The sequence below is a fragment of the Trichechus manatus genome, unplaced genomic scaffold, assembly GCF_000243295.1.
Source record: "Trichechus manatus latirostris isolate Lorelei unplaced genomic scaffold, TriManLat1.0 scaffold00074, whole genome shotgun sequence".
In the NCBI taxonomy this organism is placed as follows: domain Eukaryota; kingdom Metazoa; phylum Chordata; class Mammalia; order Sirenia; family Trichechidae; genus Trichechus; species Trichechus manatus.
The window spans coordinates 8179478-8206488 of NW_004444010.1; the positions used below are offsets into that span (position 1 = coordinate 8179478).

The 27011-nt window shown below is 37.0% G+C and overlaps 1 protein-coding gene across 3 annotated transcripts in view; it reads right to left on the reverse strand.

Annotated features, from left to right (window-relative positions):
* SLC38A9 (solute carrier family 38 member 9) overlaps nucleotides 1-27005 on the reverse strand; it is a 96097-nt gene extending 69092 nt beyond the window's left edge. For 2 of the 3 annotated variants that reach the window (XM_023734977.1, XM_004380471.3), the window contains exons 1-3: nucleotides 26772-27005; nucleotides 20239-20452; nucleotides 9988-10134 (exon numbers count right to left, since the gene is read on the reverse strand). In XM_023734977.1, the coding sequence (XP_023590745.1) occupies nucleotides 9988-10100 (113 nt within the window). In that variant the 5' untranslated portion in view covers nucleotides 10101-10134; nucleotides 20239-20452; nucleotides 26772-27005. Of the gene's footprint in view, nucleotides 1-9987; nucleotides 10135-20238; nucleotides 20453-26771 lie in introns of those variants that run through there. The other variant, XM_023734978.1, reaches the window with a different exon arrangement.
* Nucleotides 27006-27011: the final 6 nt, after the last annotated feature.

Here is a 27011-nt window from a genome sequence, read left to right on the forward strand (position 1 = left end):
AGCTTTTAAGACCCCAGATGCTTACTCAAAGTAGGATGCAGAACATTTTCTCAACAAGCTTTGTTATGCCAATTGACCTAGATGTCCCCTGAAAGCATGGTCCCCAGACCCCTACCCCTGCTATTCTGTACCTCAAAGTGTTCGTATTCAGGAAACTTCTCAGCTTTGGTTTAGTCCAGTTGTGCTGACTTCCCCTGTAGCGTGTGCTGTCCTTCCCTTCACCTAAGATAATTCTTGTCTATCTAGTTAGTGAATACCCTCTCCTTCCCTCCCCACCCTCGTAACCATCAAAGAATGTTTTCTTCTGTGTTTAAACCTTTTCTTGAGTTTTTGTAATAGTGGTCTTATACAATATTTGTCCTTTCGCAACTGACTAAATTCACTCAGCATAATGCTTTCCAGATTCCTCCATGTTATATGAAAATCTTTCTTATAATTTAAAATTTTATGTTTTATAATGTACATAATAAATACATGTACATAATTTGCAAATGAACATATATTCTCACACACATACACACATATATAGTTCAATTTCTTTAGACTGTTGTTGTTGTTATTTTTACTGATAAATGGGTATGATGAAAAAGGACTGGATACCACCACTCTACCCAAACCCATTGCCGTCGAGTTGATTCTGATTCACAGCGACCCTATAGGACAGAGCAGAACTGCCTCATAGGGTTTCCAAGGAGCAGCTGTTGGATTCCAACTGCCAGCTTTTTGGTTAGCAGCTGAAGGATTAACCACTATGCCACCAGGGCTCCCACTGCTTTACAGAAAGGGAAAAAAAGTAAATGTTAATAATCTCTTGGTTGAAAGTTATGGGTTCCTTGTTTTAGAATTTTAAGCTGTTACTTAGATGCAAGTAAACATCTTCATCAACAACACATGGACAAAGAACATGATCTGAAAAATTAATTCTCAGGCCCATATATCTTAATTAAATCCAGATTCTGCTAAGAAAATTTCAAAATTCTTTTTAATGCAACTGATGCTTTTAAATTTTCGTTTAAAAAATTCATAAAGTATTGTTTTAATTTTATTGTCCTGAAGACAAACGATCTCTTCTTTTATGGCTACAGAATGATCAGCAACAGAAATACAGTTTGTTTTATTTTTAATTAAAAAAATTTTTTTTTAGTGTCAGCACTGGTATAGGCTTAAAGAAGCTTAAAGTACCTTTAAGTAAATACCAAAATAATACTTCTTCAGATTTTCTGCAAACTGATATAAAACAGTAACACCACGACCAGTACTCTATCCCATCTTCTAACTAGAAAAAGCAGTTCCAAATTGGACACGGTGAGTGAGATTCCACAAGGGAAGAAGAGGAACGTGGAAAAACTGCCCAAGAGCACACAGTTCTCCAAGCAGCTCCTCCTTTTATCCACTTTATTATGAGAATGCCAAAATAAACCATAAATTGCCTCAATTTACTTAAGTGCAATAAATTAAGAGGAGTATTAACTTAATATTTTGAAATAATGAGCTTGCTTAGTTACAAATAAAGGGTAGGCTTTAGTTTCTAATGTCACATCAGGCAGAGTAATGATCTGACTAACCGGAGTAATCAGTCATTACTCTGCTTCTTACATAAATCTACCAAGAGAATTTCTGGAAAAGAAATAAAATTTCCAGTTTCATAACCTAACTTTAAAAAAGTGCGAAGAGGAAGAGAAATGCCAAGACGACATTTTGGCTAGAATTTCTTTTCCTTAAAAAATGGAAAGACAATGAAAGAAGATAAAGAGTTCAGCAAATATATACATATATACATATAAAATCTTATTTTCAATGTATACGTGTGAGTCTTCAATACTAAAATTGCTTTCTTCATTATATTACTCCAATTATCTAGAAATCTAAAACACAAAAAACAAAACCCATCTACTTTTTAAACAGATGACCAGAAGAAAAGAGCCTCTTTCTTATTCTTCTCTCATAAATTTAGAAAGAGAATTCTACACATCAAGCCACAGAAATCTTCATGATCGCTCTAAAGAAAGGCAAATGAGCTAAGAGAACTCCAGCAATGGGAAGACACTAGCAACAAATGGTCTACACAAACTGGTCACTTAGGTGACAATGGTTATATTTTCAACACAAAAGGCAAATGTTGTAGCCTGATCAGAATCCATTGCTAGTTGTCTGGCATATTACTCACAAGACAATCCCAGAATAAGAGACAGACTGATAAAGGCAAGAGTCCAATGTGAAACCTGTCCTGTCAACTGGCTGCTATCAACTAACTTTTATATATAGAAAAGATTTATAAACAAAATACAATAAGAGATATTTTAGGAAAAAAGAAAATAACCATTGGCAGGAAGAATATGTTGAACCAGGAACCACAAACTGGCACAACCTTTCTAGAAGTTGATTTGGCAAGATGAATATGTTTTAATTGTGTTTGTAACCTGTATTCTAATAATTATACTTTAGAGACTCTACTAGGAGGAAATCAAAACAGGTCCAAAAATTATGAAGAAAACTGCTAATTACAGCATTATTTAAAATAATTAAAATTGTAAACAGCTTAATATTCAAATACATCATAAAATTATGATACATCAAAATTATACCTATTTATTAGAAATGATGTTTAGAAAGAATTCTTAATATGGGAAAATGCTTGCTATACACATATATTTTTTGGCATTGCAGTTTCTTAAAGACAATTTTTATTGTGAAACTTTTTACTTTTTACTATTCCTTGAAACTTAGTACTTTCCCCTTATCTGTCATTCTTAGCCCCAGTCTCTATACCTAGGGTTTACAGCAGCTAAAATTCTTGGATAATCTTGCTAAAGGCTGTAAATTTGCTTCAGGGGCATGATGGTTAGGAAGAAGTTGGGAAATTATTTTGTTGTCCAAAGGGCCAGTTTGATCAGAAAAAAACTGATGAGAACATTTTTATTAGAAACAATTGTGGAGCAGAGTAAAATTAAGGCAGTGGGCCTTATGTTTTTAACTCCTCCAGAAACAAGACAAGAAGTATCTCTAGGGGTCATAAAGTAGGAAGTGCCAATTCCTATGGTTGTTTACAACCAAGCCTTGGAGCCTCTCCTTGCAGACTAACCAAAAGACCAAACCTGTTGCCATTGAGTTGAGCGGGTTCCAACTCCTAGTGACCCTATAGGGCACAGTAGAACTGCCCCATAGGGTTTCCAAGGAGCAGCTGGTAGATTCGAACTGCCTACTTTTGGGTTAGCAGTCAAACTCCTAACCAGTGAACCACCAGGGCCCTCCTTGCAAACTGGTGGTTGGCAAACTACAGCCTGTTTTTGCAAATAAAGTTTTATTTAATTATGTATTGTCTATGGCTGCTTTCACTCCACAATGGCAGAACTGCATCCACATGGCCTACAAAGCCTAAAATATATACTATCTGGCTCTTCACAGAAAAAGTTTGCTGACCCTGGCCTAGAAAACTGAAGGCTCCCTTAAGGACTTAAAGCTGGAGAATGGGCTTCCACTCTCCTTTCCTGGTGGGCAAAGGGAGAAGCTCTCATGTCCTAACCAGATCTAGAGAGCATCTGAATGGGGTTTTCTTTTAGAAACGTTTATAACTGATGTCCTTAGGTCTCATCCAGCTTAATCCCTTGCAAAATCTACCTCCTACATATTAAAAACAAAACAAAACAAAACAAAAGCTAAACAAACTTCAATCTCAGCCAAAACAACCATCACAACAAATGTTCTTACACAGAGCAGCATCTGCACAGAAACTCCCAAAGCACCCAGTCATCAATACTGCAAATGTCTTTTTTATCTACTCCTGGCTGGGTTCAGTTCTACCCTACAGCATAGTCACTCATAAGGATATGAACCCACAGGGCTCTTGGTAATGCTGGCTAAGGATAGGTTAAATCAGTACTCTTCCTAATGAAAAATGAGTTGAGTTTAAATGTGTGTCCAATCAAATATTTACAAATGCTCATCAGGGTGTTCTCATTTTTTGCTGGGTGTCTATACACTAAAGGAACTGGAGGTAGGCACTCTTTGAGCAATGTAGCACACAACAGGAGCTCAGTGAATGTTGACAAAGAAAAGGTATAGAGGAAAAAAGGAAGGAAAGAAGGAAGGGAAACAGAGATAGAGGCAAGAGAGGGAGGGAGGTGGAGAAAAATAGAGGGAAGAAGGCAGGCAGGCAACAGGTAGTCAGGCAGACAAAGGAACTAACTTGCAGAAGTAATAACAGCATGTGATATAATTTAAATTGAAAAAGCGGAATATCAAATTGTATATACTATGTGATTTCATCTAAAAAATCATAGAAAAAAATGCCAGGAGGCCAGGAGGCAATATAGTAAAATGTTTTAATAATACTTGCCTCTATATGATGGGATTATATTTCTTTATACTTCGGTTTTTTTCCAGAATCTTTTTAAGACCCTCCCCAGAAAAATGGCTCCCCCCACTACAGAAAAAAGATAATTTGTATCATCCTATAGAAGTACGTATATTTTAAACAAAGATCTGGAAGAAAATGGGTTTGATTTCCATTTTGTATATGATTTTTATCTTAATTACAGGAATGTTATATTTTCTGAATAATGTTCTCATTATAAAAGTAATATAATATTATATGATCTCATTGATATAAGATAAGCGAATATATAGAAGTCAAGAATTATTAGTGGTTACCAGAGGCAGGAGGGAAGGAGAAGGGGAAGTGTTTGTTTAGGGGGCACTGAGTTTATGTTAATGGTGGTAGAATTATTTGGAAAAGGATGGGGGAATGATTGTACAACTTCAATGTAATCCATGTCACTGATTTGTACATGCAGAAATGGTTTAGATGGTGTATGTTTTATTATGTACATTTTCACCACAACAAAAAAATTTTAAAGCAATATACTGCCTATAATGAAGATAATAAATTATAGAAGAAAGTAAAAATCATCCATTAAAAATAACCAGTTAACATTGGTGCATTTCCTAGAAACACACACACAAAATTAGTTTTGCCTTCTTTTGAATGTTACACAAAGTGAAATCATACAATATGTATTTTCTGCATAGCTTCTTTTGCCAACATTATCTGTGTGAGATTCATCCACATTCTTGTATGTGGCTATAGTTTATTTATTTTCATAGCTGCATAATATTACATGATATGATATGAAGATACTACAATTTACTCATCCATTCTTGTTGATGGGTATCTGAGTTGTTTCTAGTTTAGGGCTCTGAAAAATAAGTTGCTATCTATAGCCTTGTACATGTCTCTTGGTGCCATGTGCACAGATTTCCATTGATTATAAAGTTAGAGTATACTTAACATAGTAGATAATTACAAAACTCTTTTCTAATGCGATTATACCAATTTACACTCACTCTAGTACTGTATGAGAGTTCCCATTACTCTACAACCTTGCCAGTATTCATTCTTGTCACTGATTTATTTCTTAATTTAGGTTAATGTAATTTTTAGTTCTAGAATTTCTATTTGGTTCTCTCTTTTTTCAAAAAACATTTTCCATGAATTTTTTTTATAGTTTTGAATCAGTGTCAAAATTATCAACCTTATTTTAATTTCCTTGAACATATTAAACACAGTTCTTGAAACGTCTATTCCTGATAACTCAGTAATCAATTCCAGTTACGTCACTGGACCAGGAGCTACACTTCTCCATTAGCAGATAAACTCCTCACCTTGCTTTTTGTAAATCTCCTTTATTTATCCCTCTCTCTTCACTAGGGCCACAAATACCAAAATGAGTCAATTCAGGCTGCTATACAGTGACAGCAGCCCTGGTGGTACAGTGGTTAAGAGCTACAGCTGCTAACCAAAAGGCAGGCAGTTTGAATCCACCAGCTGCTCCTTGGAAACCCTTCAGGGCAGTACTACTTTGTCCAATAGGGTCAGTCACTATGAGCTGGATTTGGTGTTGGTTTATACTGTGACAACGGGTTTGGTTTTGGTTTATACAGGTTTGGTTTTGGTTTATACAGGTTTGGTTTTGGTTTATACAGTGACAGTATTAGTGACAGGTGAAACTCAGAGAGGCCAGCTTGCAGATGCACAGACTATTAGACATTCTTAAAAAAAAAAAGAAAAAAAAAAGGTGCCATAAATATGTAGCATGTTTGAAGGGCACTAGGAATACTATTTTAAATATCTATCTCTACCCCAACTAGCTTACCAGAGTACTTGAGATGTTATCAATTAGAAAAACCTAACCTTTAGGTTAGGAGTTTGTATTTCCAAGATTCTCCATGCTAAAATGCAAATATACACAGAAAGGTAGTAGACAGGGTCTCTGACACATCAGATTGTTTTCCATTATAACATAAAGTCGACAGTAGAGCCCAGCAAGAGTAGGACAGATAAGTACTGGGAATCTGGGGTGGAAGAAAAGTATTGTTTACAAAGCACTGCCTAGTAAACCATACTTTTAGTAGTTTAACCTGACTGAATGCCTGTTCTGGGTAACACTGGTCATATGGACAGGATACGAAAGCCGTAGGCCCTGGAAAAAAATGGAAGAAGAGGAAACAGAGGTAGAGAAAGACTGAAAGGAAGATTCAAAACAAATTAACCATGTCACAGTTTGGTTTTAGGCTGACTGGGATGGCCAACCTCCACGGACATAATCCCAGGGCAGGAGCAAAGTACGAAGCAATCCTGAATACCAGCTCTATCTTTGGTTACCAGAAAGCCTGGGAAAAGTAGAAAAATCTCTTAGATCAGTGATTGCCTATGTCAAATACAGCATAGAAGACTTCTAAACATTTCTGTTCCTCCACCCATTTCCTCACTCCACACCAAACAAGGTGAAAAAATGATGGGGGAGGGGGTGTGGAGAGGGGAAAGTGGACCCATGTAGTTTGAGAAAGTTCTCCAAATGATCCCTATATCCTCTATAATGACAACTCCTTCCTCCACCTAATTTTAGTTAAACCCCAGTTCCACAAAAACTATAAACAGATCCTGTACTGTATCTTTCAGTCCAACGGAGTTATTAAAATTCTTACATTTGAACAAACACACGATTTTGATCGCCACCTAGTGCAGAAGACAGAAAACCACAAGCTAAACTGAATATTAGGAATCTAAAACTATCAAACACTGGTTTCTATACTCTGACAGCCGAAAACAATTTTTGAAAGTATATGCAAGGTGATTTTAGACAGCACAAGGATGAATGTTATTTTAATCACTTTGTATCTATATCAATGCATATTAGGAAAACATAAACAACATTTCAAACCCATCATTTCACAGATAATTACTATTTAAGATAAGGCTTAATTAACCCTAATGTTAAAGAGTAAGTAGGTTTTTAAAAAAATACTAAATTATAATACTACACAGGTGGTACTGGGATATGGCAAAAGTGAAAATGACCCTCAAAAGACTAAGTTTCAGAAACAGTGGTCTAAGCTGATTCTTCTAATGGAAGATACTTTTCCTTCAGTGTGTCTGAGTTTTATTTATGCATATAGAGTGAAATAATCTGTAATTTAATTGACACAGCAATGTTTTAAATTTTTCCTCATCAAACAATAGTTTGTTTTCTTACACAAAGAAATTATTCCACAAGCAAATTAGCATTTAATACTGCTAAGTCCCTACAAATATCTGTCTTTCTTAAAAAATGCTTACCTAGGTAGTTACGTCATTGATTGTACATAGTTGATTCCCTCTAATTTTGACAAGTTTCATCATAGAAAATATATTTCCATTTAATCTACACAGTTAAATTATCAGAGAGCTGTCTGAACTCCTGCCACCTTATTGTAATAGAATGCACATTAATGACCTATATTCTATTGTCACAGTGGTTAATTATTTATCACAGAATTTAGAGGTTTCAAGAAAACTCTGAGCATTCAATGAGCACTCATGAGTTCTTATACTCACTAATGGTGAATACACAAGTGAAAATTACAAGAATTGTTTTATTATCTTCTCTGATGATCACTATAACAATGATAAATTTCTCCTGTGATAAATTTCATACTGTCACAATGGCAAAAAACCATTGCTGTCAAATCGATTCCAACTCATAGCTACAAGAAAGACTTAACATGAAGTACCTAGAAAATGGAAACAGAATTATTAAGACTAGTTTAAACCAACCCTCCTTCATCATCTGGATTAGGACCACTGCAACTCTAAAGGAAAGCAAGATTCTGCTGGCAAGGAATAGGTGGAATTGTTGAATAGTTGTTGGGTAGCTTGCTAATAGTATCATCACACTATCCCACCTCAAGCACTTAGTTTCTCTCTGAGGAGGCAACTGTTATTATAGTTTCCTATTTATTTCCCCAGAGTTAGTTTATACATATTGTGTTATGTATAATCCATTGATTTATTTTTCCCCAAATGGTGGCATACTATACATACTGCTCTGCACTTTACTTTTTTCACATAACAAAATAAGTTGAAGACTTGTTTCATTTTAATATGTAATGTTAAATGGGTGTGTAATGTTATATGGATGTGCCATTATTTATCCAGCCCTTTAAAAACAGATATTTTGGTTGTTTTCAATCTTTTTCTATTATAAAAAATACTGCACTGAACAACCTTGTACATATATTATTTAACTTGCAAAATAATGCTTAAAAGTGAAATTGCTGAGTCATATAATCTTTGGAACTGGCTGCTGGAATTTTGGGGGCAGGGATCATATTAAATTTAGACTAAACTTTAAGGAGAATGACGTCTTTATTTTAGAGTCTTGCCATCAAGAGCACAATGTCTTTTTACTACATGTTATTATTTTATTGATTCTAAGATATACACTTAAACATTTCTGAAATACAGATGTATTTTAAAATCCAGGACATCTTTCAATCACTGTCAGCCAGGTGGCAGTCATGATAATAGTTATCAGTGCCTGTGCATGTATAAACTTGGTTGTTATTTCTGATGGCATGACAGGTAACTGCTATCCCTGGTCATTTCAGTCATCAAACATTTTAGAACCATTTGAAGAAATATGAGTCAGTGGTTGTTGGAAAACCTTCTGCAACACCTTCTGGTAAGACCAGGAAGTGCAAGCATCAAAGCAAAAAAAAAAAGTGTCAGTGATTTGCAAGAGACTCTTTTCAAGAAATGCTACATCATCAATGCTACAAGGATGATTTTGTAGAGAAAAAAACACTGATTTTGATGACTCCAAGTCAAAAAGCAATCCAGAAAAATCCGACTCAATGTGAAGCGTTAGCAATATCTGATAAACTTTGTATTTACATTTTCATTTTTATAAGTGTACAAGAGCTATATATGATAAAATGTCAAATAAGTCACAGAGTTCTTTCATTAATTATAAAATAAAAACTCTAAGTCATAAGAAAGTACCGCATCAGAGGCATTGGCAGAAGTTTTTCTTTCTTACTGTTAGATAAAAAAATGCAATTTTTAATCAGCAGCATTTCAGATTTGATGGAATAATCCTATTTTATGTCTCTCAGGAACATCTAAAAGTTTCTCTCATACAGATTTTGCACATTCTTGTTAAGGTTATTCCTATGTATGTAATCTCACTTTACTGAATTCTCTTACTGTTTATAATGACTTTTCAATCGATTCTTTTGGGTTTTCCAGGTATGTAAAAAAAATAAAATTTAGGTTTGAATTATCCTAAACCATCTGCTAGATATAAGCCTAATGAAGGTAAGGATTGTGTCTATTACTTCTATTGTTCTATCCCAGCACCTATCATATCACCTTGCACAAAACAGGTAATCAATACATATTTGTTAAATGAATGATATGAATGCATCTTACCTCTTAAAACTGACCTTAACTCCTCCCCTCACAGAGATGTTGAGTTTAGCAAAAAAATCAAACATAAATGAGGAAATAGTATTCATGTTCATTCCCTCCTCCACACACATACATACATATAAATCCTATAAAAACTAGATATTTTATAATCAAATCTACATATGCTTGCTTGTAATTAGTTCTATTTTAATCATTAAAAATCCTAATTAAAAAATAAGCATTTCATTTTAAACATTTACCTTTTAGATCTTAGATCTGATGAATCAAACTGGATATTCATAGGTCCAGGATTTATTTCATGATCTACCTCAGAGATGAGAAGATGCCTAGAATCACTATCCACATTTGCCATTTTTCTCAGAGTCTAAGCACTGAAGAAGTTAGTCCTATAGATCACAAAAGACAAATGATTTAAAGTTTAATTAAAAATTATTTTATTATTTATAAGTAATAAACTTACATGCATAAGGAATTGGACAAATACGGGATTTGTTAAAAATATCTTAACGAGGTACATGCCTGAAATATTTATTTCATCAGAAACTTGCCAAGTTGGAGTAACCATTGCCAAAAAAGCCCACTGCTATTAAGTCAATTCTGACTCATAGCGACCCTAATGACAGAGTAAAACTGCCCCATAGGGTTTCCAAGGCTGCAATCTTTCCAGAAGCAGACTGCCACATCTTTCCTCCACGAAGCAGCCAGTGGGTTGAAACCACTGACCTTTCGGTTAACAGCCAAACGCTTAACCATTGTGCCAAAAGGGCTTCTTAAGTTGGACTGCAGTTACTTATTTTTTAGCTTAATAAAAAAAGTAAGTGCAGCAATTCATTTCCAGTAATAAAACAAATGAGGCTATTTGGATCAATTTTCCTATAGAAAACAACTAAAAATTCAGGACAAAATGAAAGCATCCAAGATAATTTATTTTCTTTAGAAAATCAGGTCAATTCTAGGTGAAACTAAGGAACCTAAGGAGATAAGCTGCTCAATGGACACTGCTTCTGCCCTCAGCATATTTGCTGTACTTGGGATTTTCAAGGCCTTGTGAAGTTTAGGGAAAGAGAAGACAAAGTCTAGGGTTCACCCAAAGTAAGGAATGAGTATAAGAATCCCCCACCCCCCACGGTACTTCCCCATCCACAATACGGCTGGGACTACAAAGAACTATACCGTCAGAGCAGGGGTTAACAAGAAGTCTCATGCCTGCACAAGAGAAGTACAAAGCAAGTTGTCTTGGCACTGACCACAGTCAGTGTATGTTTGTGTCTGTAGAGGGGAAAGTGTTCTAAGAATTTACAACTATAACCTGATAATTTGTTACCAAAAACTGCACCTCATATAATTGGCAAGGTTGTCAAAGAAAATTTAAAATTGTGAAGTGAAGGTTAACCTGCTTGGTAGTGCTTCTAGGTAGCTGGAAGATGCAAATGTAAACCCTTCCTGTGAGGCTATGCCTTTATCCCAGGCCTCAAAAAAGTCCTGCTAACAATCTTTCCAAGATAATGACCAGAACACAAAGCCTAGCATGCAAGGGAAATAAAGTAGCATGCGTGAGAACCAGAAGAAACAATGGCAGAAAGATCCACAAAGACTTCAAACATAAAGATTATCAGAATAATATTCTGAAACAATTATGCTTCCTATGTTTAAGGAGAAGCCCTGGTGGTGCAGTGGTTAATAAGAGTTCAGCTGCTAACCAAAAAGGTTGGCAATTCGAATCTACCAGCCACTCCTTAGAAACCCTATGGGACAGTTCTACTCTAAGTGACAGCATGTCTGAAAAAGAACCAGAATGATTTTTAGAAAATAAAAAAATATAGCCAAATGTAAAACTCAACGAATGGGTTTAAAAGTTCAAGAGTGAATTAATGAACTGGAAGGTAAATCAGAAAAAAATTACTCAGAATGTAGCAAAGAGAGATAAAAAGATATAAAATGTAGCAGAACGGTTAAGAGACATGGGGCCTATAATGAGGTTTAACATGCATGTAATTTGAGAACCAGAAAAAGAGAAGAAGAATATGGTAGCGGTGATATTTGAAAAAAACAGCTGAGAATTTTCCAGAATTCATAAAAGATATCAATTTGCAGCCTCAAGAGGTCTCATGTATTCCAAGTAGAATCAATAAATTATACCTTATAAGATTGGGGGAAAAATAATTAAAATTCCAGACCCCCCAACAACAAAAAAAGAAAGTTGGGTGAAGGTCTTAGAATTTAAAGTGTACTAAGGTCCAGGAGGAACGTAAAACTACTGATCAACATAGTCTGATGCATGTTGTAATTTTTAAGGTAAGTATTAAAATAGAAAACAGTGTATAGCTTAAAATTTAGTAGAGGGGGAAATAAAATGATTAAAAAAAAAAAAGATCTAAAAGAAGGCAAGCAACGAGAGAAAAAGAAAATAGTTGGAACAAACAGAGAGCATAAATCAGGCTATCTTCCCTGTCACTCCACCAAAACTGTTCTTAGATCATCAATGTCCTCCACATTGGTAAACCCAGTCCTTAACTTACTCAACCTACCAGAAACATTTGTCACAAATGATCACTCTCCCCCTTTATACACTAGATTCACTAGGCTTCCAAGTTTTCTATTTCGCTGTTCCCACCTCCTTCTCTATTTCCTTTGCTGTTTGCTCATCTTCTCCTGACCTTTAAAAATTACAGAAACCCAAAGTCCATTCTCAGTCTTCTTCTCTACCTATCCGCCATCTCCTGGTAATTTTAATCTTATCCAGTCACTTGCAGTGACCAATACAATAGCTACTAGACACATTTAATTATTTAAATTTAAGTAATTTAAGATTTAATTAAATTTCAATTCCTCAGTCACATTAGCTGCATTTGAAGGACTCAATAGTCATACGTAGCTAATGGTTATCATATTGGATAGTGCAGATATAGAATATTTCTGTCACCAAGGAAAGTTCTATTGATCTTGTTGTTGTCAGCAGGTGCTGTCTAGTCAGTTCTGACTCATAGTGACCCTATGTACAAAAGAACAAAACACTGCCCGGTCCTGTTCATACTCACAATCATTGTTATGCTTGAGCCCACTGTTGCAGTCACTGTGTCAATCCATCTTGTTGAGGGTCTTCCACTTTTTCGCTGACCCTCTGCTTTACCAAGCATGATGTCCTTCTCCAGGGACTGGTCACTCATGATAACATGTCCGAAGTATGTGAGACAAAGTCTCAGCATACTTGCTTCTAAGTAACATTCTGGCTGTACTTCTTCCAAGAGGAGATGTGCTCATTCTTCTGGCAGTCCACGGTATATTCAATATTCTTTGCCAACACCATAATTCAAAGGCATCAATTCTTCGGTTTTCCTTATTCGTTGTCCAGATTTCACAGGCATATGAGGTGATTGAAAATACCATGGCTTGGGCCAGGTGCTCCTTAGTCCTCAAAGTGACATCTTCGCTTTTTAACACTTTTAAGATGTTTTTTGTAGCAGATTTTGCCAAAGCAATACATTGTTTGAGTTCTTGACTGCTGCTTCCATGGGAGTTGATTGTGGATCCAAGTAAAATGAAATCCTTGACAACTTCTGTCATGGATTGAATTACGTCCTCCAAAAAATGTGTGTATCAGTTTAGCTGGGCCATGATTCCTGGTATTGTGTGATTTTCCTATATGTTGTAAATCCTGCCTCTGTGATGTTAATCAGGGAGGATGGGTGGCAGTTGTGTTAGTAAGGCAGGACTCAATCTACAAGATTGGATTGTGTCCTGAGGCAATCTCTTGAGATATAAAAGAGAGAAGTGAGCAGAGAGACAGGGGGAACTCATACCACCATGAAAGCAGTGCTAGGAGCAGAGCATGTCCTTTGGACCTAGGGTCCCTGTGCGGAGAAGCTCCTAGTCCAGAGGAACACTGATGAGAAGGTCGACAGAGAGAGAAAGCCTTCCCCTGGAGCTGATACCCTGAATTTGGACTTTTAGCCTACTTTACCGTGAAGAAATAAATATCTCTTTGTTAAAGCCATCCACTTGTACTATTTCTGTTGTAGCAGCACTAGGTGCTTCATTCTTTTCCCTGTATATCATGATGTTGCTTATTGGTTCAGTTGTGAGGATTTTTGTTTTCTTTATGTTGAGGTGTAATCCATACTGATTTTCACAATTAAGTGCTTCAAGTCTTCTTTGCTTTCAGCAAGTGAGGTTGTGTTATCTGCATATCACAGGTTGTTAATGAGTCCTCCTCCAATCTTGATGTCGAGTTCTTTTTCATACAGTTCAGCTTCTTGGATTTTGCTCAGCGTACAGACTGAATAAATATGGTGCAAGAATACAACCCAGATGCACACCTTTTCTGATTTTAAACCACACAGTATCCCCTTGTCCTGTTTGAACGACTGCTTCCTGGTCTATATGCAGGCTCTGCATAAGCACATTAAGTGTTCTGGAATTCACATTCTTCGCAATGTTATTCATAATTTGTTATGATCCATATAGCCGAATGCCTTTGCATAGTCAATAAAACACAGGTAAACATCTTTTTGGTATTCTCTGCTTTCAGCCACAATTCATTTGATACCAGCAAGTATATCTCTTGTTCCACATCGTCTTCTGAATCCGGCTTGAATTTCTGGAAGTTCCCTATCGATGTACTGCAGCAACCGTTTTTGAATTATCTTCAGTAAAATTTTCTTGTGTGTGATATTAATGATGTTTTTCGATAATTTCCACATTCTGTTGGATGACCTTTCTTTGGAATGGGCACAAATATGGATCTCTTCCAGTTGTTTGGCCAGGTAGGCGTCTTCCAAAAATCTTGGCATAAACGAGTGAGAGCTTCCAGTGTTGCATCCGTCTGTTGAAACACCTCAACTGGTATTTCGTCAATTCCAGGAGCCTTGTTTTTTGCCAATGTCGTCAGTGCAGCTTGGACATCCTCCTTCAGTTCCATTGGTTCTTGATCATATGCTACCTCCTGAAATGGCTGAATGTCGACCAATTCTTTTTGGTACAGTGACTCTGTGTATTCCTTCCATCTTCTTTTGATGCTTCCTGCATCGTTTAGTATTTTCCCTGTAGAATCCTTCAATATTGCAACTCGAGGCTTGAATTTTTTCTTCCATTCTTTCAGCTTGAGAAATGCTGTGTTTTTCCCTTTTGGTTTTCTAACTCCAGGTCTTTGGATATTTCATTATAATACTTTGTCTTCTTAAGCTGCCCTTTGTAATCTTCTGTTCAGCTTTTACTTCATCATTTCTTCCATTCACTTTAACTACTCTACTTCAAGAACAAGCTTCAGAGTCTCTCCTAACATCCATATTGATCTAGACAATCACAACTTCCACATTAACATCCTCCAGTTTAAACTGTTTTTGCTGAATTTCAGACTTGCATATCCAACTTGCTACTCAACACTTCTACTTGGATGTAACAGGCACCTCAACTAACATAAGCAAAGGTGAACTTTATATTTTCTTCTCAAGAAACTAGCTCACCCATTGTTTTTCTGATTTGAGTTGATGGCATCTCCATCCTTCTAGTTGCTCAGGTCAAAATCCTTGGAATCGCCTATCACTTTTTTTTCCTCACAGCTTGCATTCAATCCATTAGGAAATCCTGTTGGCTCTTTTTTCAAATACATCCAGAATCTAGCTACCATCATTGCTCACCTAGATTACCACAATAGCTTTTGAATGGAGGTCCCCATTTCCCTTGTCTCCCCACAGTCCATTCTCTACACAGCAGACAGAAAATTGCTTTTAAAATTGAAGTCAGATTAATACCATGCCTCTGCTCAGAATCCTTCAATGGCCTCCGGTCTTACCCAGAGTAAAAACTAATGGATGCCCAATAAAGTTTTATATAATCTGACCCTCCACACTTCCTTTTTTTTTTTTTAAATTGTACTTTAGATGACGGTTTACAGAACAAACTAGCTTCTCATTAAACAATTAGTATACATATTGTTTTGTGACATTGGTCCACCATACTTCTTTGACCTCATATCCTGCAACTCTCTTCCATTCTTACTCCACTCTGGCCATACTTGGTCTCCATGCTTTTCCTCAAGTATGCCAGGCATATTTCTACCTTATAGCTTTGACCTTTGGTTTCCTGTGCCTGGAAAGCTCTTTCAGGTATGCACATGAGTAACACCCTCGCCTCTTAGAAGTATTTTTTCAAAGATCACATTTTCAATGAAGCCTATCCTGACCACACTCTTTGGAAGTTATAATCTGTCCCCCTCCAGCAACCATAATTCCTCTTACCCCATGAATCATTCCATAGCAATATTATCTTCTAAAATAATAAAGTAATAAAAATCTACTCATTTATTATGCATATTGTTAATCGTCCGTCTCCTGTCAGCAGAATGTAAACACTATAAGAGTGAGATTTTTGGCTGTTTTTTTCAGTGTATCCCAAGCATTTATAATAGCGACTGGTATGTAACATGTAGTTAGTATTTGTCAAATGGGCTGAATTGGTCAGTTATTCCATTAAATAAAGGTGGATTAAAGGCGCCAATTAAAAGGCAAAAATGTCAGGCTAGATAAAAAAGAAAATCCAACTATATATTGCTTAAAAGATTATACACACATGTGATGTAAAAAAATAATGCAAAAATGTTGGAAAATGGATATCATATGAAAATAATAACAAAAAGAAAGCTGGTCATGTTATGAAGACAAAGTAGACTTTATGGCAAAATCATTACTAGAGATAATACAGGTCACTCCAAAAGTTCTATACGCCAAGAAGATAATAATTTTGTATTTATTTGCACATTACAACATAGCCTAATAATATATAAAGCAAAAACTAACAGAATTTAAAAGAGAAATAGATAAACTACGATCCTAGTGGCTGATTTCAACAAATCTGTCTCTGAGATGAATAGAAAAAGCAACAGGAAAAAAACCAGTAAAGATATACAAGACTTAAATAATACAATTAACAAATAAAACATAATAGACACATAAAACTATTGCACCCAAAAGAGAAAAATGAACATTATTTTTAAGTTCATTTGGACAATTCACAAATATTGACCATATATTTGGCCATTATATATAAGTCTCAACAAATTTGAAAGCACTAAAGTCATACAGAGCATGTTCACTGACCACAATGCAATTAAACTAAAAATCAATAAAAAAAGGTTAATCAGATGCAGTGCGACAGATTGCTTTTGTGTGGCCTTTCTCACCATGGTCTTGTAACACCCACCCAAGTGACTGGGTACCCCAACCCATTGCCGTCAAGCCAATTCTGACTCATAGCGACCCTATAGGACAGAGTATAACTGCCCCATAGTTTCCAAGGAGCACCTGGTGGATTCGAACTGCCGACTCTTTGGTTAGCAGACGTAGCTCTTAACCACTAAGCCACCAGCGTTTCCCAGTGATTGGGTGGGACTGAGCAAATAGGGTAATGTGGCCCACTAAGGGGATTGGTCAGTTTTGTCATCCTGCTGGGCTTGAAATGAGCCACCTCAGAGGCAGGAAAGAGAAGATCTCACCACCACCAAGGAAGAACAGCCAGGAGCCAGCACGTCCTTTAGGCCCAGGATCCCTGCGCTGAGAAGCTCCTGGAACCAGGAGACAGAGAGAGCTGTAACACTGAAGGCAGCGAGAAGAGGCAGCAGAGACCCAGTAGGAGAGACTGGGAGGAGGAGACACCGTGGTGGGCTTCTGGGCCCACAGAGAGAGAAAGCTGAGTGCCTTCGGGCAGAGGCCGAGGGCCAGGAAGAGGTGTGCCTGCAAGCATGGTTGGGAAGAGGATGTCTTGATGGAAGAATTGTATCCTGAGCATTTCTGAGCCTGAATTGTAACTGTTACTTCCCTAATAAACCCCATAATCATGACTATTGTACATTAGTTCTGTGCGACCATTGCAATGAATTATCGAGCCCAGCAGAGAAGTAGAGAGTGCTGTGGGAGAGACGGTTGGTGTCAGAATTGGTAAAGATGATGGAGAGAGGAGGCATGTCTGACCTCCACCTCAAAGGAATCAGCCTTGGGCTGCTGATCGTGATTCTCCTTCCCCCTTGTGAAGTTAAAGGTCAGACACCACTCCCACGCCATTTTTACATCAGAAAACTCTAAACACTTAGAAATTAAGAACCGTTTGTAAACCACCTGTTGGCCAAACAAAGAATGAAAATTAGAAAATATTTTCAACTAAATGATAATGAAAATAGTATACATCAAAACCTATGCAATACAGTTAAAGCAGAGAGAAGTTTCTAGTCTTAAATACTTACTCCAAAAAAGAAAGCTAAAAATTACATAGCTAACGATCTATTTTAAGAAGTTAGAAAAACTAAGATAATAGAAGGAAGAAATAATGAAGAGCAGAAATTAATGAAATAAAAAACAGATATACAATAGAGTGCATTGACAAACCAAAAGTTCTTTCAAAGATCAACAGAATTGATAAACCTCTAGCATGACTAATAAGAACAAAAGAGAAAAAGCATAATAACCAATATTTTAAATGAAAAGGACACATTACTACAGAAATTGTAGATGCAACAGACAAGTTCAAATACAAACTGAATCACAAAGAAATAGAAAACCTGAATATTCCTATAACCATTTAATGAGATTAACAAAACTTGAAACTAAAATATGACAAGGGCAGGACAAGAAAGGAAAATTACAGATCAATTTCAGTCAAGAACATATATGCAAACATCCGAAACAAAATATTAGCAACCCAAATCAGCAATATATAAAAAAGAGCAGTGCATCATGACCGAATTGGATTTATCACAGGAAATTCAGTTAACCCCTAGAAAATCAGTTAATGTACACATTAACAGATAAAAAAGAAAAATCATATGATCATCTCAGTAGATACCGAAACACCATTTGATAAAAGTCAATATTGAGTCATGATAAAAATTCTTAGCAAACTTGAAACAGGATATATTCCCTTAATCTGACTTAAAAAAATAATTCAGAAAGAACCAAAAATGCTTGCCATCCTCATTTTACCTAGCTAATGAATTAACATAAGAGAAAGAAAGTTATAAGAACTTGATAGTAATGAGTATGTATGTAGAAAACGTCAAAGAATACAGATTCAGTATTACTATGAGTCAGAAAGTTAGCAAGAGTACTGGTTAAAAAAGAAGCATTAAAAAATCAATTGGAGGGGACTTCTAGTAATGGTGAATTAAAGAGGCCAGCAAATCTTCTTTCCAAAAAACAACTATAAAACTGAACAAAATCATTAAAAACAACCATTTCAGAGCTCTGGAAATTGATTAAAGGCAAACAACAAACCGAGAAGCGTTTATTTATGAAAAGCCTCCGAACTTAGGGTAAACATTGCAAGTTTGTGGAATCCAAGAAAATCCACAGCACTACAGTCTTACTTGGGGCAAGTGGCAGACTGGCAGACTAGCCGAATATTTGACAGGAAGATCCTGGCAGTGAGAGAGCCATGGAATGGCTGGGTAAGCTCACCACACATCCCTGGCTGACTGGGAGAGTACATATATGCTAAAGGAAAACGTTAGAGGGTCCAAGCTCTCCACACATCCATGGGTAACTGGCAGGCTACATAAACATGCAGGGAAGACAGGAAAGACTAGATTAAATTAAAAGCTGGAGGAGAATTGAAAAGCACCTGAACTTTGAATGTATTCCCCAACCCACACATAGATCAACTGGCAGACAGTGGAAGCCTTACTGACTCAGAGTATACACTCTCTGACCCATCATTAGCTGACCATGAACACATACAAGGGAGATACCTGAAAAGCTAGAGTAAAAAATAAAAATAATAATTAAAAAAATGAGCACAGACATCAGTAGTTGCATACCACAAAAGAGGCAGATTCTACAGATTAAGTTCCATGCAAGTGACCAAAACAAAAACAGCAAGAGATTAGGACTTCTAAACCTCCAAAACTTCAAGAAAGTGGTAGTTTTTGTGACCGCAGTACTAGGTAACCAAGTAAGTTAAGTTACTATTATTATCCCCATTTTATAGATGAGGATACAAGGCACAGAGAAGTCAAGTAACTAAATGTGACAGACTTGGAACTCAAACCCAGGTAGTCTAAGCCAGCGCCTGTACTTGTTATCATTATGCTGTGTTGTCTTTCCTGTTCTTTGCCATTTCTCTCATTCCTTTATCTTTCACCTTCTTCTTGTTTCTTTTTACTGCCCAGACTACTTAAGTACAGTTCTATTGCTGCTGTACTTGTTTAATGAAATCTTACGTCTGCTGCTCTTAACTCTCGAAATGTAACATCTATAGCAGAGCAGAAAGAAAATAAAAATTTTAAGTCAGAGATCCTGTATCTGCCACTCATCTGTGTAATTTAGGACTAACCACTTAACCTCCATGAGACTACTTCCTCATCTGCAAAACTGAAATACTAACCCCAGCCCACTGGGTTGTTTGAGGATTAAATAAGATGATTATATATTATATTTAACATTTTGTAATGGGAAAATAAATGTTAAAATTATTATTCCTTTAAAAAAACAAATAAAAATACTTGCTTTTTTATTTATGCAGCCTGCTGAGGTTTTTCTTTCCTTTTTCTTTAAGTGAAAAATTCTTCTTCAGTAATAAAGAGCTAGGCAAATGTTGTCAACATGCCACTGACTATTATGTGACATACATGTTGGTAACATGTACTATTCCCAAAATATGTGCATTTTCTTTTTTTTTGTTTCTTTCCTTTCCACTTTCCTCTTCTGCTCTTCTGCATTCCTGTCCAAGATTTAAAACAGTCAAAGCTCTCATTAACTTAGTCCTACTGGAGACAAATAAATAATGTTATAGAAATAATGTTATTGCACCTCATAATAATAATTTTTCAAAAGAGTTAAACCAAAATATTATCATTCCCAAACAAGGACTTTATTTTGATACTTATAAAGAATATAATGGTAAAAATGATATTTTAAGATGAGAAAAAACTAAAATACTGCTACAGGTAAACTCTGAATGACATACTCATTCAACAGGTTCTCAATGAGCCCCTACAATATGCTTAGGTACTGAAAAAAAAATTAAAAGTCATAGTTCCTACTCTAAATAAACTTTTAAAAATCTTATAATTTATGAAGCTCAGAAAAGTCAAGCAAGCTATCCTAAATCACCCCGATAATAAAACCTAAGAAAGGTCTGGAGATCTGCTTCCAAAAGGTCACAGACTTGAGAACCCTATGAAGCGTGTTCTGCTCTTCAACACATGGGGTTGCCCTGATTCAGAATCAACTTGATGGCAACTGGTTAACTGATAGGATGCTAATAACCAATTCTGATTTTCAGTTCATCGTTTCACTTTTAGCGCAAATCCACATTAATGACTGGCTCTAGTTCCCATATTAGCTTAGTAATAGAATAGTGCAAGAGTTATTCTTTTACGGTAAAAAGTTTAACTGACTGTTTGAAACGTATCACCATATAAAGTATTGTACCTACTCAAATGTTGAGCAAATATTCTTGAATACAAAGTATAGATTATTCAATGGTAATTGTTACTAAATTCTCATTTTTAAGATGAGGCAACTGAGATAAAGTAATTTCATCAAAACAGAGTTGATTTAAGGTTTAAAGATTACCTCAGGCAATAGTTTCAGGAGTTCATCTAGCTCAGTGGCTCCAGAAAATCTGGATTCCATGAAAATTTGAAATTCTGTTCTGCATTCCCCCGATCCCGCTCTGATCAGGATTCTTCTGTAGAATCTTTGATCAAAATGTTCAGTAATGGTAAGCCGGGCACCATCCAGTTCTGGTCGCATGGTTTAAAGAAGTCTTCTTTAAACCAAACAATAGTTTAGTTTAATTAGTAAAGAATGTCTACCTTGAGCATTTTGCTCTTTAAAAGAATTACTTATATGGAATCAATATGACAACAGCAACTTGAAAGGTTAGATATGAAGCCTGGGGGCAGTGAGTTTATATTAATGGGGGAGGAACAATTTGGCAAAGGTGGGTGAGAAAGGTTGCACAACTTGAAGCATATAATCAATGTCCCTGAATTGTTCAAGTAGAAATTGTTGAATTGGTGTGTATCTTTTGCTGTGTGTATTTTTAATAACAATAAAAAACAAATAAAGAAGCAACAACAATACCAACAAAAAAACTCCAAAGAAAACCAGAGTTGAGAAGCAAAAAACAGAAGCTTTATCTTTCAGTTCTTTTTTTTACATAATAAAGCTGATTAACAATTCAGTTGACTTGTTTGATCTTAAGTTACAAAAATAGAGACAGGATTGTTCAAGATTACTTTGACTTACTAATTTATAAAATTATGATTGATAGTCCTGCTAAGTTTTCTTAATTTAAGACTGTCAGTTTGACTAATCAACTTGAAAAAAATGGTTCCCTATATGCAACGAATGAAAACATTCAGTATAAAATACAAAATAAAACATTTAGTATAAAAACATTCAGTACATTTTAAATTAAGCTGAAAATAACATAGAAGTTAAAAGCTTAGGAAAGAAATAAGCATATTGTCACATACTTAATAGAGAAGTGCAAAATCCCTGGTGCCTTTTCTGTTTGTATGTTTACTGCTGTAGTTTAAATGAAGTTTACATTTCAAGTTAGTTTCCCATACAAAAATTTATATACACACTGTTATGTGACCCTAATTGCTCTCCCCATACTGTGACAGCACACTCCTCCTTTCCACCCCTGATTCCCCATGTCCTTTCAACCACCTCCTAGCCCTCTCTGCCTTCCCATCTCACCTCTGGACAGAAGCTGCCCGTTTAGTCTCTTCTATTTACTTGAGCTAAGAGGCACACTCCTCATGAGTATCACTTTATGGCCCACAGTCCAGCCCAATCCCTGTCTGAAGAGTTGGCCTCAGAAATTGTTTTAGTTCTGAGCTGATAGAGAATCCAGGGGCCATGCTTTCCGGGGTTCCTCCAGTCTCATTCAGACCATTAAGTCTGGTCTTCTTACTAGAATTTGAGTTCTGCACCCCACCTTTCTCCTGCTCCATCAGGGACTCTCTGTTGTGTTCCCTGTCAGGGCGGTCATTGGTGGTAACCCTGGTGCCTTTTAATCACTTTAAATCAAAGATTTAATAATATTCAAGTATACTGTAAATAAGGAGCCCTGCTGGAGCAACAGTTAAGCACTGGCCAGCTAACCAAAAGGTTGGCAGTTTGAACTCACCCAGGAGCTCCACGGGAGAAAGACTTGGCAATCTGCTTCTGTAAAGATCACAGTTCTAGTCTGTCATATGGGATAGCTATGAGTCGAAATTGACTCAATGGCCCAACAACAACAATAACACCGTAAATATGAAGAACTGTAAGGAAATTAGTAATTTTCAGTTACTACAAAAAGTTTTTTAGCCTGAACTTCAAATTCCCCAAGAATGCTGCATGAAAGGAAATTTAATGCCTTTTTGAATGTCCTGATGAATAGAACTATAAAATATGCTAAACTCTGAAGAATTAACTTGAGAGATGAATCAGAGTTCCTAATATTACATAGAGGATAACACAGAATAGTGTTATTAATGATTAACTAAAATGCTAAAGACTCCTATAGCATTAATTTGCCATTGATATAATACTAAATCATGTAATTTGATGGGCACTAAATAAGCAAGTTAACAAACAAACATTTACTTTTAACAACTCACTCAACCCTCTGAACTTTAAAACAAAGTTCCCCAATACAAGACTACTAATGTCAAAGCTAAGTCATTTAATAATGAGTCATTAATCTTCCGAATTGTGGTACTGATGAAGAATACTGAATATACCATGAACTGCCAGAAGAACAAATCCGTCTTAGAAGAAATACAATCAGAATACTCCTTAGAAGCAAAGATGGTGAGACTTCAGCTAGCTTACTTTGGTCACATAATCAGGAAAGACCAAAAGACATTGTTTGACAAAGTAGAGGGTCAGCAAAAACAAGAGTAATCCTCACTGAGATGAACTGACGCAATAGCCACAACAACGGACGCAAACATAACAACCATCATGAAGATGGCACTGGGCCAGGCAACGTTTCATTCTGTTATACACGAGGTCGTCATGAGTCAGAGCCTACTTGACACAACTAACTAACCACAACAAAAATCATTTTAAGATTGGATTTAGTGTGGAGTCTCATTAGAAAAACAACTGCTTAACTGACTTTCTTGGTACTGTCAAATTTTATTTAGGACCTTGGTGTCTGTGCTGAAGCACTTACCTACATAAGAAGGACATAAAGATCAACCAAAGAAAGCTAGTGTGACCTTATTATTTTAAATACATATTGATTGTGATTATCGGTACACTTCAAAGAACATCAGCCCTTTCCATGCTAGGCTCGAAAACTTCCTTTTAACTTGCCTCACAATTCTTTGCAAAAGCAAATCTATAGTATCTATGCCAAGATCCGCAAACCTTATGCCCAAACAAATGTGCCTATAGATCCACTGTACAGGTATACATATGTTGTTTCTCAGAGGCTAAAAATCAGTATTACCTACTACTTCTGCATATTTTGTAGAGTTTCAGATACTATATGTATATTCAGCTTAGTAGGCCAGGGGTGGACAGGTCCTATCTGTAAAGGGCCGCATAGAAAATATTTTCGGCTTTGCAGGCCACTACTCAATTTTGCCTTTGTAGCATGAAAAACAATATACAAATGAGTGAGCATGGTTGTATTGCAATAAAAACTTATTTACAAAAAGTAAATAAACCCAGCAGCGGGCAGGATTTGGCCACAGTTACTACCTCTGTAGTATACCAAGACAAAACCAAATGGAACCATACCATAAAAGCGGCATCCTGATGAAAGCAGTTATATGCTTTCTTCTATACAAGTCTGTAACTGCTATAAAGTCCAGAAACAAACTTACTTAAACACTTTCCGTACAAATTGCTTACTCGTCAGCCAGCAGGAGCTCTAATGCTCTAACTGGGATATAAGAGAACATGCTTCCAATCTGATCAATAAATGCTTCAAAAGGTGTTAAATCTGACAGTGCTGGAGGACAATGTGGTCTAATAAAGAAATTACCAGTCAAAACAATGCTATGGCACAAAAGAACCTCTCACATTGACAACACTGAATACTCTCTAGTTATGATTAGGTGGTAAGAAAGAAAGAACACTAGCAAAGCACTGAAATTTAAGAGTATTATAAAATGCAGGCCTGGTAGAAATTTTTAACCTCTTAATTATGTGTTTGCTTTTATGCTCATATAGTCTTTAAAAAAATACTATAAATTATTACTTTAATTTGTGATTCATATTGGCATTCCTATCCTTCTGTGCTGAGTTTGCCCTTTATTGTAAATATTTAAAATATTATAAAACCACCATTGACAGTATATAATTAAAGAAAAAATTTTAATGTGTATAACTGAGATATGCAGTATTTAAAAGACTGTGAGAAGAAATCTAAAGCTAACTGTTGTCAGAGCTATAAACCAAAACCAACCCCATTGCTGGCAAGTTAGTTCTGACTCACAGTGATCCTATAGGACGGAGTAGAACTGTCCCATAGGCAATAATCCTTTCCTTGTTTCTTCCATCCCTCCTGATGCTCCTGCCTTTGGCAAGCTCCACAAGGATCTGCTTGTACTTCCTGTTGTGGGCATTTGTCACTCCTGGTTCTCACTGAATCTCCCTCCCCTGTCCCCCCCCCCCAAGTCTAGTTTAAGCCTGGACAGTTGTGGTTCATTGACTTGTCTGAGCCAGGCTGGCTGAGACTGGGGCTGATACTTAAATAAAATGACTTTCATTCTTAAAAAAAAAAAAAAAACTCAGGATTTCCAAGGAGCGGCTGGTGCGTTTGATCTGTCAACCTTTGATTTGCAGCCATAGCTCTTAACCACTGCGCCACTAAAGCTCTTCTCAGAGCTATCCCTGTTGCCTTGGAGTCGATTCCGACTCATAGCGACCCTACAGGACAGATTAGAACTGCCCCATAGTGTTTCCAAGGAGTAGCTGGTGGATTTGAACTGCCGATCTTTTGGTTAGTAGCCGACCTGTCAATCGCTCAGCCACCAGGGCTCCTCTCAAGAGCTACAGTGGGCATAAATTGGGGAGGGAAAGGTGAACTTCATTTTCTTAGAGGTAAAGAAACTATAGATGACATTTTAGTTTGCTACCAACGTTTTACCTTAATACGAAGTTTATAGCTGTTTCTGAAGCAAGGAGAGTTTTCTTCAAGTTAAGGCAAGGGTCCTATTGAAAAGTTACAGAACTATCCCTTCAGTGGTTAGTTGTTTTCCTGCATATGTCAGATTTTTGTCATGTCTTGAAGGCATTATGAAGAAAAAAAAGGGGAAGAGGTTTGAGTGTGCTGACCTACCAATCTCAGTAATGGATAAGGCACTTCCTGGGAGTCATGACAATTAGCTTTTAGTCAAGTCAGCCATTAATTAGTTGTCTGGTGGTGAACAAATAATTTATTCAACTCATCTGTAAAGCGAGGAAAGTGGGCTTGTCTAGCTGCTCTCAAAGGTCCCTTCCACCTCTACTATTCTATAACAGCTAAAATGTGAAGCCACCCCACTCTATCAGACATTCATTCCCACAATTGAGTCCTATGAAAAGCGTGGCGAGGGGTTAACAGTTATGGCCTTCATCCCATCTGTAGACCTAGCTCAAGGCAAAAAGAGTTTTCCTCCCTCATCTCCCCTCTCTATCTCTTCCCAATTCAGGATAGAGATGTGTCCCTACCCCCGCAATCTCCCCAGTCCTCCTCCTTGCCCCCGGGTGTTCATCTACGTTAGCCCTGCCTCTCCCCCCAGGCTTCAGCAGGCACGTATCTAGACACCTTCTCAAATTCCCTCAGTCCCCGCGAGAGTCCCGGACTTTCCCGCACTCGATCCCAGTGAGGGCCGCGCGCAGTCCCTCCAGAATGGTCTTTGCAGTCCCCAGCTTTAGGTCTCACCACTCCACCACGAAGCGACGGTCCTACCGCGCGTCAAAGAACTTCCCCCAGTGACAGGAGGCTCCACCGCCAGCTCAGCCTTTCCTACCGTTTCCCCTCGGTTTCTTTCCCTCCTTCCCGAGGGTGAGTTTGCAAATGAGGAAATAAGCTCTACCTTAGAAGGCCAGGTCCTCAGTCTTCGAGAAGTGGAAGGAAGGCGAAGACCTCCTTCCCAAATACTGTCAGCTTGCAGCGGCGGGGATCCGCGTCCCGCAGACAGGAAGAGGCAATGGCACAGGCCGCGGGGACCGGCGGGGAATGAGTTCCGAGCACGCCAAATCTGCTGCTGTTGTCAAACCTCGCGCCGCCGCGGACTACAACGCCCAGAGGTCTCTGCGACAGCCGGCACACTCCT